This window comes from Papio anubis, chromosome 17 (assembly GCF_008728515.1).
Source record: "Papio anubis isolate 15944 chromosome 17, Panubis1.0, whole genome shotgun sequence".
NCBI classification, from domain to species: Eukaryota; Metazoa; Chordata; class Mammalia; order Primates; family Cercopithecidae; genus Papio; species Papio anubis.
In genome coordinates, this window is record NC_044992.1 from 23,265,308 (window position 1) to 23,279,866 (window position 14,559).

General features: G+C 40.6%; 1 protein-coding gene across 2 annotated transcripts in view; it reads right to left on the reverse strand.

Moving 5' to 3' along the window:
- Window positions 1-2,617: 2,617 nt before the first annotated feature.
- The window catches only part of BLMH (bleomycin hydrolase), a 45,784-nt gene continuing 33,842 nt past the window's right edge, over window positions 2,618-14,559 (reverse strand). Inside the window, exon 12 of one of the 2 annotated variants that reach the window (XM_003912555.4) lies at window positions 2,618-3,599. In XM_003912555.4, the coding sequence (XP_003912604.1) occupies window positions 3,448-3,599 (152 nt within the window). In that variant the 3' untranslated portion in view covers window positions 2,618-3,447. The remainder of the gene's footprint in view (window positions 3,600-14,559) is intronic. The other variant, XM_021928891.2, reaches the window with a different exon arrangement.

Here is a 14,559-nt window from a genome sequence, read left to right on the forward strand (position 1 = left end):
GGGGACGATGCATTGTAAACCGATTTGCTTATCACCGGCTTTCTCCACCAGGGCTCAGTGAAATTCAAGTTTTTCAGCTCTGCTAAATCTTCCAAGGTCTGCATCTGCTTTCTGGGTTTAAATATTTCATTGACTCCTCTCCTGGCCTTCCCGAGCTTGTGGATTTGTCTTTTTTTTTTGAGACGGAGTCTCGCTCTGTCGCCCAGCCTGGAGTGCAGTGGCCGGATCTCGGCTCACTGCAAGCTCCGCCTCCCGGGTTTACGCCATTCTCCTGCCTCAGCCTCCCGAGTAGCTGGGACTACAGATGCTCGCCACCTCGCCCGGCTATTTTTTTTGTATTTTTTTACTAGAGACGGGGTTTCACCGGGTTAGCCAGGATGGTCTCGATCTCCTGACCTCATGATCCGCCCGTCTCGGCCTCCCAAAAGTGCTGGGATTACAGGCTTGAGCCACCGTGCCCGGCCGGATTTGTCTTCTAAACAAATCCCTTTACTGTTGCTTTGAGGGTATCTTCTAGTTTTCTAATATTTTTCTAATATTTGCAGCATCTATAATATCCTTTTAATTCCATGTGTACTTAAAAAATATTTGTCAACTTTTCTTTAAAAGAACCAACTTCTTCTGGCTTTGTTGATGGCATGCTTAATTTCTGTGCATATCTACTTTCTTTAGGTTTATTTTGCTGTTCTAATTTCTTGAAACAGATGTTTAGCTCAATTTTCAGCCTTTATTACATCCTAGCATAATTTTTATATTTAGATTTAGAATAATTTACATTATTCTATTATTCAGAACTATAAAATTCTGTAATCTTAATACATTAATGTAACATTAATTTAATGCTGTAAAATTTTTAAATTACTGTTGTAGCTGCATCCCTCATTTTTACATATTTTTATTATTGTTCAGGTTAAATTTTCTTCATGATTTCTTCTTGGACCCATCAGTTAATTTCTAAACATACAGAGGTCATCTTGTAATCTTTTAATTTTGGTTTCTAACTTAATTGCACTGTGGTTGGAGTGTGGTCTACGTGGCAACAACCTTTTCAAATTTGTTGAGGTTGACTCTACTGTTCAGCGTGTGGTCAATTTTTGAAAAAGTTCCATATGTGATCAACATGAAAGTGCAGTTGTTAGATGCATTTTTTTTTTTAAACAGGTTTATGCTCGGTCATTGGTTTCCACACGTCTGCGCTTTCAGGATGAAGATGTGGTCTTCTACACATGTCCATTTTACCAAACTCGCTAAATGCTTAAATCTCTTACATACTTACCTGAATTTTTTGTTGCTTGGTCTATGTGAAGTATATTAAAATCTCCCACTATGATGTTGGATTTCTTATTTTTCCATATAGCTGTTTTCGTTTTACATATTTTGAGGCAATGTTATTAGGTACGTAACTTAGAATCTTTACGTTTTTCTGAAGAATTGGGTAAGCGTATCATTATGTAGTGGTTCTATCTGTAGTAATGCTTTTCGTCTTAAGGCCTGTTTCCAGGGCTGCGGTGTTCCACAGCTCTAGGGAGGACATTCACATTACAGTTATGCAAATAGCATACCCTGGAATTAGACCGTCTGTTTCGTTATTCGGAGTGGCCTTAATTTTGTGGGTTATGAATATAACTTCTCAGTTTTATTTTGGTTAGTATCTGCCTGATGTATCTTTTCCATCCTTTCTTATATTCTAGGTTGCCTATGTCTCTCTCTTGTCATCACATATGGCTGGATTTCTTTTAAAAATCCAGTTTGGCTTTTTTTTTTTTTTTCTTTTTTTCTGGAACATTTAGTCCATTTACATATAATTATTGGCACATTTAGATTTCTCTCTAGTATCTTATTTTGGATGCTCTATTTGTCCTGCCTTTTCTTTCTCTACCCTATCTTGTCTTCTTATGGACTGATTGCATTTTTCCATTCTATTTATCTTGACTGGAAACTGTATCCTCTGCTTATTTTTAGTAGATACTACAGAAGTTTTTGGCACACATGTTTACATACCAAAGTCTGAAGTTAAACAATGTATTTATCTTCTTCCTGAAAGACCCAAGGATCTTAGAGTATGTTCATTCCTATTACCTCCCCTCCCTAGTTATCTGCTACCTTCATGGATTTTAGTTTCACCTTTTTTCAAACCCTGTAAGACTCATCTATAGTTGCTTTTTGTGTAGCTGATCCACATAACAATCATGTTCTTTATTCTACATTCCTTGATACATTTCAACCCTTCCATATGATCACTTCCCTTCTGTTGGGGCAAACTCAGTTTTTTTTGTGAAAATGTCTTCTATTTCACCCTTGTTCTTGAAAGGGTGGGCCAATCTCAGTAAGATAACTTACTGACCTATTCTAAGGCTGGGCCCAACAGAGCCTCACTCCCCACCCTTTCAGGGACCCTGGATCTGGGCAGAACATTTACATGGTAGGGAACAGTCCTTAAACAGGCACTTGGAAGCCCTTTGCAGATGCCGGTGAGAACCGGCAGTCTGGGAAAGAGCACACATCTTGCGGAGAAGATGAGGAGGGAAAAGCCCTTTTCCTGTTTTTCACTTTCAAGAACATGAGCCAGCCACCTGGCTGCTCTCTTTGGTAGTTAAACAAACACTTCTTAGACAGATCCCATAAATCAGCTTATTTTCATTTAGCAAAGTTTTTATTCAAAAGCTTCTCAGCACCATCTAGTTATCAGAAAGAATGGATATCACCTTTTCCTGCCCACCCAATCCCCAGTTCCAAAGGCAGAAGTTAAACCATTTGGCTAGAGCTCCCCCTAATGATTGTAACTGAGACCATGATAAGATTTTGGTTGTTCTCACCCAACTGTCTCTAAGCCTCTACTCAAACCTGACTCAAGCAGAGATGCACACCCCACAGTTCAGAACAGGAAGGAATCATGTCAGACCCGATCAACCTCCCATTTTTGGGCTATTAGAGGCACCAGAAATTACCTTGAAAAAATGGAATTCAGTGACTGCCATCTAAGAAAGACAGTGATACTGTCCAGCAGCATGCAGTTCCGAGAGCTCAATTCTTAGGCCACCTTCCCTCCACTCTACTCTAGGAACAAGGAGCATTAGGTCTGTTTTCTCTCCATACACCTCAATCGCTCATCCTCTCTTGTCTTATTAAAACACAGACACAGAACCAAACTTTTTGACAGTTAAAGACAAACAATTACATCTGATTAAAATGCTAAGAGATCCTGAGCTGTTAAGAGATGAGGAGAGTAGAGAGTATGACCTGATCTTTCCCCCTCCTTTTTTTCTTTAAGAGTATTCTGTTTCAGCATAAACCACACTTCCCAAAGAGGTTCCTGGTGGAGACTGGAAATCTGACTGTGTCCTGTGGCAACACATAGTCCCTTGCATAACTTTGGCTTCAGTCCCTGGATCTGTCCTTTGCAGCTACGTCAGGTTCCACGGAAGGAGGAAAGAGCTGGAGGCAGTATCACTCAGCCAAAGCTCCCATGGGGTCCCACGCTGGCAGGACAATGGGTTCCTGCTCTAACACAGCTAGCACCTCTTCAGGGACATGCTTCCTGTCCACCACCACTTCGTAGACATACTCAGAGAACCACTCATCTGTCATGCACAGGTAACCTGGAGAAAAAAAACAGAAGACTTATGAGTACAGATGGCAAGGGGCAAAGAGCAGAAACCCTTTTTGTAGGATAAACCTTTTACAAAACTGATATTCATACATATTTTTCAGCTTTCCCATCTGTAAATTTCATTTAATTTAAAACCTTATTAGCAATTCTGTGAAGCAGACAGGACAGGCATGGCTCTATTTTTAGAAAAATTAGAAAACTGGGTCTTAGAGTAACTAGGTGATGTGCCCAGGTCACATGGTGAGGTTTGGAGCTGAGCCTTGGACCCAAGGCTAACTTAACACCAGATCTTGTGCTGCTGCTCTCTTCCTCAGCTGCCTTGGTGATGGTGAGTGACTACCTGTATACTAGTAGGGAGGCAGAAAAACTTCTCATTCATACAGCCACATCTAGGGCATAAATTTCTAGGGTCAGAAGGGCAAGCACCCCATTTCCCTTCTTACCCTACCAGTGTCAATGGCTGTTCTCCCCCATTCCTTTCTATCACACACTCCTACAACAATCAGGTAGAATGCTGTGAGCATTTTGATAGGGTCATGTCATCATTCCTAGATACGCACTTATTTGCAGATGATACTGTGGGAGTGAAATGATCAAGCAGTCCTTGCTTTCCTAGGAGGAAATCTATGATGAGGATCAGGCAGAACTAGAAGAATGAGACATCTGCTTAACCTGTTCTCCTTAGGAAGGCCTCTCCAGTGGGTTAGGACTATACAGAGGTGTCCTGGCACTAATGCCCCATTTAAGGTTGAGAGCTCAGCTGAGAGAAAAAGTGTGGTGTCATCGGGTACCCATCCTAGTAATCGTCGTCTTCCATAAGGAGGATTAACCTGCATCTCAGGCTCCACTAGGCCAACACAAATTCCCCTTCAGAAACCAGATCCTCATCTCTCACCTTACACAAAAATCAACTCAGGATGGTCAAAGGCTGAAATCTAAAACCTGAAACCAATACAAGTTCTAGAAGATAACATTGGAAAAACGCTTCTAGACATTGGCTTAGGCAAAGAATTCACGACTAAGACCCCAAAAGCAAATGCAACAAAAACATAAATAAATGGGACCTAATTAAACTAAAAGCCTTCTGCACAGCAAGAGAAATAGCAGTGTAAACAGACAACCCACAAAGTGGTAGAAAATCTTCACAAACCATGAATTCGACAAAGGACTAACACCCAGAGTCTACGAGGAACTCAAACAAATTGGCAAGAAAAAAAAATCTCACCAAAAAATGGGCAAAGGACATGAATAGACAATCTGGAAAAGAAGATACACAAACAAACAGCCAATAAACACATGAAAAAATGCTCAATATCACTAATTATCAGAGAAATGCAAATTAAAACCACAATGTGATACCACCTTACTCCTGCAAGAATGGCCATAATTAAAAAGCAAAAAAATTATAGATGTTGGCGTGGATGTGGTGAAAAGGGAACACTTTTACACTGCTGGTGGGAATATAAACTAGTACAAACACTAAGGAAAACAGTATGGAGATTTCTTAAAGAACTAATGATCTACCATTCGATCCAGCAATCCCTCTACTGGGTATCTACCCAAAGGAAAAGAGGTCATTAAATGAAAAAGACACATGCACACACGCATGCTTATAGCAGCACCATTCACAATTGCAAAAACATGGACCCAACCTAAGTGCCCATCAACCAACGAGTGGATAAAGAAAATGTGACATTTACATATTGTGGAATATTACACTCAGCCATAAAAAGGAAAAAAATAATGTATTTTGTAGCAACTTGGATGGAACTGGAGACCATGATTCTAAATGAAGTAACTCAAGAATGGAAAACACTTATATAAGTTGGAGCGAAGCCATGAGGATGCAAAGGCATAAGAATGACATAATGGACTTTGGGCACTCAGGATGGAGGAGTGGGAGGGGTGGAGGGATAAAACAAAGACAACATACCAGTGTACACTGCTCAGGTGCTGGGTGCACCAAAGTCCCGGAAATCACCACTAAATAACTTATCCATGTAAACAAAACCCACCTCTTCCCCCAAAACGATTGAAAGTTAAAAAAACAAAAACAAACAAATCTGTTCTTTCAGGAACAGATCTCCAAAAAAACTTAAATTGGAAAAAAATGCTTTACCCAAGCCATTGCTAATAAGAAGAGCAAAATTAATGTGAAAGACTGAAGTCCATATATTTAACAAGAATGGGCTGCTGGGTCACAGACAGAACACAGAGCAAACGATGTGTACTGAATCAAGAGCAATGCAGGCACACACATCCAAGGGCTACCTGGACTAGCAATGGCCATCAGCACCACGACTGTCATCTGACTGTATCTGATACTTGTTTTACAGTAAACACCAGAGCCATTTTTCTCTGAAAGTTTGTATCAACCTAGACCTGTGCTATACCATTTCCCACTACACAGGACCCAGGGAAAGGAGAAGTAGGTGTTTCTACCAAGAGGGTCCCCTAGTGCAGCAGTTCTCAAGCCTCTTGGCCTCAAGCCCTGCCCTTTAGATTCCTAAAATTATTAAGGACCTAAAACATTCTTTATGTGGACTAATATCTATCATAACTTACTATACCAGAAACTAAAACAGAAAGCTAAAAATATTAATTCATTTAAAAATAAGTATGAAAAATGAATATAAACAATATACTTTAAGGAAAAAATAATTATATTCTGTAAAAAAATATTTTTAGTTAGAAAAGTGGCATTGTTTTACATTTTAATATCTGGATTTGTAGAAGACAGCTGAATTCCAGTATCTGCATCTGTGTTTAATCTGTTGCAGTATGTTGTTCTGGTTGAAGCAGATGAAGGAAATCCAGCCTCACACAGATACGTTGCTCAAGGGCAGACCCTGCACACCCCCTGAAAGGGCCCTAGGGAGAACTGTTGCTCTTGAGGCAAGACTGGTTTAAATAATTAAAAGGCAACTATAGTGGTAAGTCTAATTTTGTATGCTAAATGGTGTGACAAAGGGCACTATTTAACCTGAAAACACAATTGATTTGTGAAGTCATCTATGCCCAATCCTGTTTTTCACCTCTGACAGAAGTCAGAGACAGATCATCCTGATGTGGCATCGCATACATTTACCCTCAAAAACACTGGAGCCCAGGAGCAGTGGCTCACACCTATAATCTCAGCACTTTAGGAGGCCGAGGCAGGTGGACTGCTTGAGCCCAGTTGTTCAAGACCAGCCTGGGCAACATGGCGAAACCCCATCCCTACAAAAAATATTTTAAAAAAATAAAAATAAAAATAAAAATAAATAAAAAAAATTCGCCAGTGTGGTGGCCTGAGCCTGTGGTTTCAGTGAGCCAAGTTCACACCACTGCACTCCAGCCTTAACAGAGTGAGATCCTGCCTTGGGGGTGGGAATGGTGGGGGTTGGGAGTGCTCTGTAAAAGTGTTCAAGTGCTCCGACCAAGGCAGATAAAGGAATGCATCCTTGTCTCTTGATAAGCTGGCCTCCTGGACCCAGGGCCCCTACTTTCAATAGATAAGAGACGGAAGGAGGGTACAGGCCCATTCTGCAGCCTGTGCTACTTCCGGCTTGTCTTGATTATATATTCCAAACTTTCTGGCTTTGTTGGTGTCAGGACCTGGCCCTTAATTAACATCACTCACACCAGTGCCACCAGGTTCTGGCAATGAAAGTTCTGTCCGCTCAAAGGTCAACTAGTGCATATATTTAAAACTAAAACACTGCATCCTAAGTGAGTGCTTCCTGAAAACTCAGCATCTGCCTTCCCAAAAAGGAGCTTTCAGCAAGCAGGAGAGCAGGCTAGGGAACACTAGGGAACACCGCACTGTTTGAGACATTAGTCATCCCTTCCCTCACCACAATGCAGGCTGAATAAACACTTGCAGTAGCCCTGGGCAGTTAGGCAGGTGAAGGATAGAAGCAGATTCATGTAATAAAATTCTGTGTCCTTTCAACAATACTATCACCATACAATCAAATGAATCTTCAAAGAATGCTCCCAGAATATGGACAATAAGTACATCTACACTATCTTGTTCCAAAAGCATATCAGATTAAGTCCTCACAAATTAAAATTCCTATCAATTGTAATCCACCCTTTCAATGTCCCTGCCAAGAGGACCCACCTTGATTAGTCTCTCTCTTCAGGATATGAGTTCTTTGGGGACCCACAAAATCCTCACAGTCTAGGTAGCTGCCAAGTAATTGCGCCCTATGTAGATAATGAACTTGCGGCTGCCGTAACTGTTGACACTGTGTGTCTTGGAGTTTGACTGAGAAGATTAGGATCAGCATGTCTGAAATCTGTGTAGGAAGCAGCAAAGCACTGGCTCAGGCAGGATTCGGGTGGCACTTTTCATTTGTGGGAAGGTACGGTTCCTAACCCTTAGGCCCACTGGCCATGAGACACAAGCATTCCAAGGGAAAAAGAAAAGAAAACAAAATAAAAACCTGCTCCAGGGATCCCAAGGTTACACTGAGGGAAACAAATAGATGAACAGATAAAGAAAGTCAGCTTTAGGAACTAAGGTGAAATTAAATTTTGTTTAAACTTTAATGTCTTGTTTACATGCAATGAGAAAGAAAGAAAAGTGAACAGTCCTCAAAACAAAACACCTCCAACCAACCAACCAACCAACCAAAAAACACTGGCAATGTTTCTGTGTTTTGTAACAGAAAGGGTAGGGTCGGTCTGTAAAGGGAAAAACAGTGTCTGTGAATATAGCTGTAGACAGGTTAGATGAAATTCATTCAGAAACAGAAGAGTTTCACATGGGCTAGTTTAAGAGAAAAAAGACACTTTACCTAAGAAAACATTTTTTTTTTTCTTTCTGAAATTCCACCAGAGATGTAAGATTTAAGCCTTTCAGACTAAAGAATACAAAGAATATAAAATACTTATATTTTAACATATTAGAAATATTTTATATTCTTTGTTGTCTATGTTCTATGAGGTATTTCACCTCACTAACAAACTATATGTGGCTGTTATTTTTTGCCATTTTTTAAAAAGTTGTGACAAAATGAAGGTATCTGTTCTGCTCTAACGGTCTGTCTGGCAGCATGAAACTAAGAAGCTGGACCACCAACCCTTCATTCAGTCCCTGCCAATCCTTCACCTGGCGGTCGGAACTCAAGGTTGAAACAAGGCTCCCAGAAAGGAAAGCAGAATCTCACTGGCACTTGTCTTCTATTTCAAGCTTCCCAATCACCAGGGAGAAACCACCTCACAGAACAGGAATCACTTTATAATGAAGTTGTAAAGACTGTGTAGCAACATGAAAAAATGTTTAGGTAATAAAAATAAAGTGGCATATCCTGTATAATTACAACTACGTTACAAATATAGATGTACATGAGAAAAAAAAACCATGAACAGCAATAAAACTTGAGAATTTTATGCCATGGGATAGGAGATTTTCTCTCCAAAATTTCTGAAATGTTACACTGCTTTTTAACTCCTTAAAAATTACCCAGAGACTCATCATAAAAAATTCTGGAAACATGAAAGGAGGAGAAAGAGAAGACAAATAATTTTTAAACTGCCTACAATCCCACCACCTTGGGACACATGCTCAAGCTCTGTCAAATTTTACATGGATCCTTGATAAAGTTTCTATATGTACTAGAAGCTATAAATTTCATAAAAATGAGACATCTTACATGGTGGCCTTGTATTACAAACTAATACACATACTGTTTTCCAATTAATCTCTTTCCTTATTGATAATGAAATACATCTATCTACATCATAATTTTTAAGTGCTGAATCTACATGATTAAGTCAAAACACATTTAATCAGTCCCCTATTGTTGGAATCCGGACTGTTTTTTCATGCTTAGAAACAATACTGTTATAAACATTTCTGTAGGTAAATCTTTGTGCACACCCTTAATCATCTACATTCATGCACTGCGTAGTGACATTTTGGTCAGCAATGAACTACATATATGATAGTGGTTCTATAAGATTATAATAAGGTATTTTTGCTGTACCTTTTCTATGTTTAGATACACAAATAACACTTAGCACTATGTTACAACTGCCTAGAGTATTCAGTATAGTAACATGCTGTACAGGTTTGTAGCTTAGGGGCAATGGGCTACACCATCAAGGTTTGTCTAAGTACAATCCATGATGTCCACACAATGACAAAATCACCTAATGATGCATTTCTCAGAAAAGATCCCTGTCTTAAGCAATGCTTCACTGTATTAAATTTCCTTATATCCTAATCAATATCTGGTATACATAATTACTAACTTTCTTCTTGGATCCAATTTGAGTCTTTTCTCCTTTTATGTGTTTGCTTGCTATTGACAGTTTTATTTTCTAAAGTGTCTGAGAACTCTGTTCTTTTTTTTTTTTTTTTTTTTTAAGAGACAAGGTCTGGCTAGGCATGATGGCTCACGCCTGTAATCCCAGCACTTTGGGAGGCCGAGGCAGGCAGATCACGAGGTCAGAAGTTCAAGACCAGCCTGGCCAGCAGGGTAAAACCCATTTCTACTAAAAATACATAAAATTAGCTGGGCATGGTGGCACGTGCCTGTAGTCCCAGTCACTTGGGAGGCTGAGGCAGGAGAATTGCTTAAATCAGGCAGGTGGAGGCTGCAGTGAGCCAAGATCGTGCCACTGGACTCCAGCCTGGGTGACAGAGTGAGACTCTGTCTCAAAAAAAAAAAAAAGAGAGAAACAAAGTCTCACTGTGTTACCCAGGCTGAGTGACACAATCATAGCTCACTGCAGCCTCAAACTCCTGCGGACATGCGATCCTCCCACCTTAGCCTCCCAAGTAGCTGGGACTATGAACATGCGCCTCCTCACCCAGTTAATTTTCTTAATTTTCATAGAGATGGGGTCTTGCGATGTTGCCCAGGCTGGTCTTGAGCTCCTGGGCTCAAGCAATCCTTCTGTTTTGGCCTCTCAAACCTCTGGAGTTACAGGTGTGAGCCACTATACCTAGCCCTCTGCATATTTTAAATTGGAGCTTTCTTCTTTTTCATAGTGATCAGTTATAGTACACTCTATATTTATATTGGTTGCAAACATTTTTTTCCTATTATGTAATTTGCCTTCTAATTTAGTTTATATTTTCTAGCCTACTAACATTTGTTGTTGCTGTTGTTTCGAGACAGAGTTTTGCTCTGTAGCCCAGGCTGGAGTGCAGTGGTGTGATCTCAGCTCACTGCAACCTCTGCCTCCCAGGTTCAGGTGATTCTCCTGCCTCAGCCTCCTGAGTAGCTGGGAATACAGGTGTCCACCACCACGCCTGGCTAATTTTTCGTATTTTTAGTAGAGATGGGGTTTCGCCACTTTGGCCAGGCTGGTCTCAAACTCCTGACCTCAGGTGATCCACCTGCCTCGGCCTCCCAAAGTGCTGGGATTACATGTGTTAAGCCTTTGTGCCCGGCCCATTTTTGTTTTTATTAAGTCAAATTTATTAATCTTTTTCTTTTTGGTTTCTAACTGGTGTTATGCTTACAAACATTTTTCTGCTATTATAATGAAAAACATACAAGAAAAAAGAAGGATAATCGATAAGAAAACATCAGAAACAAGACTCTCAACGAAAAACTCCATTACTCACTAAGGCCTTGGCATAGTCCCCAACTATGAATCCAGACAATTTCAACAGATAATTAAGTAGTGATAATTTGTCAACCACTTCTGTTAGGTATCCACTGGGTGAAGCATGACCTAATACTTCCTTGAATTTGTACAGGTTATGTTGCAAATGTGCAAAATGACACACTGCCTATGGAATGGTGTCCAGAGGTGTTAGATCTGTCCTTTTCAGTATCTAGAAAAATTACAAATGCATTTACCCTCTTCATTAAGCAATGTCATTTCTGGGACTTCATGCTACAGATACACAATACTTACATGCATACAATATGAATTTATGTGCAACAAAGTTAATATTTATTTGGCACTTACCATGTGCCAGGCACTATTCTAAGCACTGTACATATATATAATAACCCACTGCAATATTGTTTGTAATAGCAAAAGACTGCAACAACTCAAGTCCCATTAGTAAGGGAAATGGTTACATAAACTGTGCTAGATCCAGACAATGGAAGATAATGAAGCTATACTGATGTACTGATAAGGAAATGTCCCCAAGATACGCTGTAAGTGAGAACAAGATGCAGAGCAGGCGACCTAGTGTGCTACCACTAGTGTAAGAAAAGGAGGCAATAATATACTTAAATATGTGTAATGTTAGTACTAAAAAAACAAGGAAAGACATACCAGAAATAGAAATAATAACCTAAGAGAGAGGCAGGGGAATGAAGAGTGACGGAGATGGAAACAAAATTCTTTCATATATCTTTTTATATTTTGATTTTGGAACGATGTAATTTCATTATCTACTAAAAGAATTACACTTTAGAAAACAAAACAAAAAAATGCACACATATATACCCCCAAAACTCTGTGAGGACTTTACACTTCACAATGCAATTTCACATCCCTATCCTGGTTTTCATTTTAATCCTCACAACAATACTGTCAGACAGGAGGGCAGTAAGTAAAGCCGACATCAAACCCAGGTCTTAAATTCAAATTCCGTCTTTCTCATTGGGCTCAGCTTCCTCCAGTTGAGCACTCTGTGGGCAAAGAGACTTGGGAGGTAGTTATGGCTTCAGCAACAGACAGCACTTAGTCTAGCTCAGGTACCTAACTTTGAAACCAACTCCATCTGCTCACAAATCCCATATCAACAAACAGGAACCCAGTTTTTGTTGGGTCCATTTATAATGTATTTTGTATCTTCTATTTATTTATTTTTTAGCGATGGAGTCTCACTATCTTGCCCAGGCCGGACTTGAACTCCTGGGCTCAAACAATCCTCCTGCCTCAGCATCCTGGGTAGCTAAGACTATAGGTGCATACTACCATGTTTGGCTAGCTATTTTGTCTGTTTAAATCAAAGAGACAAGAGACACCATGTGTTCTAAGTGCATGTATTTAGAAAGATAGATAACAGGATGGGTTGGATGTTTTAAAAAAAAAAAAAAAAAAAAAGGCCAGAGGAAGGGAACCAAAACCACCACTTATAAGTATGACTGCCATTTGAAACAGTGATCTGAGAAGAGGCTTCTTCTTCCTCCAGAGCAAACATAAAATTCTGGCTATGTGGTGAGGACACATTTACATTCATAAACCATTTGCTGATAAAAGAAGAGATACTCTTATAGCCGGATATTACTTGTGGCCTCTTTCAGAAACAAAGGTTAGAAAGTACCATTTCCCCAGTAAATATACCAGGAAAAATGCAGGGTGGAAAATGCGGTAGAGAAAAGGAGTTGTTTTGGTTTGTGGTTTGTATTTTTTAAACCCATCCACCACAAAGTTCAGTCAGCAGAAGTGTCCACAGCCTGAGAAGTGCCCTCTGCTAAGGAGCCCAGAAGCAGCCTGTTCACCTCCCGGCTGACTTCTTTCTCTAGACCAATGAGCACGAGCCAGGCAGCCCTGAGGGCACACACAGCTCTCCAGGATCTCTGAGGGCGAACCCAGAGAGGAAAGCACAAATTTAGATGCCATCCAAGGGTCTTGTTTTCCCACTGAAACTCAGTGACTTTTCTCTCACCCCAAACTATCGCTACTCCTATTTGTTTCAGACAAAGTCTGCTTGTTGGTCATTCCTCAAAAGCTCTATGAATGGCAAGTCACATTATTTCTTGGCTTCACTCCTCTGACCTGTTCAACGCATGCTCCAAATGCCAAGAGCTGCACTTCTCAGCCACCATTTCTCTGGCTGGCCTCCCTCTCCCTTTACAGAAAAAAAGCCACACCCCTAAAATCCTCCCTAAAGAGGGTCACCCTTGAAGAATCCCTACGGAGGCCTCACAGTTCCAGTCACTGACCACTTCCCTTGCAGTTTATCCCGTGTGTGACTCTGCACTTATTCTTGTGTTTATGTTTTACAGATTTTTTCTTACAGTAGGTTACAAACACCATATGGGGCCAAGACGTACAGTCTTAATTGTCCCAGCTTCAATTCCTCGCAACTCCACTGTACGTAGCCTTTGAGGGAACGAAGTACTGACATGCTGCCAATGGAGCATAATAGGATAGCTGGGCTTGCACCCTGACCCCTCCTAAAGTTTCAAAAAAATACCTTAAGTCCAACCCAACAGCTTTTCTCCTTGACCCATTTTCTGTCTGCTCTGCTGTTCCACTATGTACCACCATGTTCTTCCTGACGCCCTCTAGTCCTGGGCTTCCAAGGTGCTCTCTCCAACCCCTCACCCTTTTCAATCACCTCAGCTTCCATGTCTTCCTATTGTCTCCCCACTGAGGGAAGGTACTCCCTAGTTCTTCTTCTGTCAACTGCCTTCTTGGAAAAAAATTCATCCCTTCTCTGCTTTTCTCGGTCTATTTATTCTATATCTTACAGTCTGAGGAGCACACCATGAATGCCACTTCTGTCACATCACAGCCCTCTTCAAATCCCCTTCCTGTGTCACAGGTGAGTAAGTATAAATTCCTCTGAGGGTCAGAGACATTCACTCCACCATGGCCCATGCACGGTTCCTTGCATCCCATCAATAAATGTGAGTTGATGCTACTGCTAATGGTTTCTCCTCAGCACTAGGTTTATTCACTTTCACTGCTTTCTCTCATGACACTAAGCCCACACTATGGGTCATCCACCCAGTACACTGGTGATGTAGCATAATGATCACACTAGGGCACTGAATTTAGAGATCTGAAACTGGAACCATGGGGCAAGTTAGATGCCCTCCTCTTGAAGGGAAAGGTTAGGGAGCTTCATGTTCTTGTTCTCTTGCCCTCATTAGTCTATAGAAAACATTAACAAGAGTAGCAATGGGATCTCTAATATTTCTAAGCACTTCTTATGCGCCTGGCATGGTTCTCACAACAACCCTATGAGATAGGTCCAATTATTATCCCTATTTCACAGATGAGAAAGCTGAGGCTCAGACAGGTTAAATGTC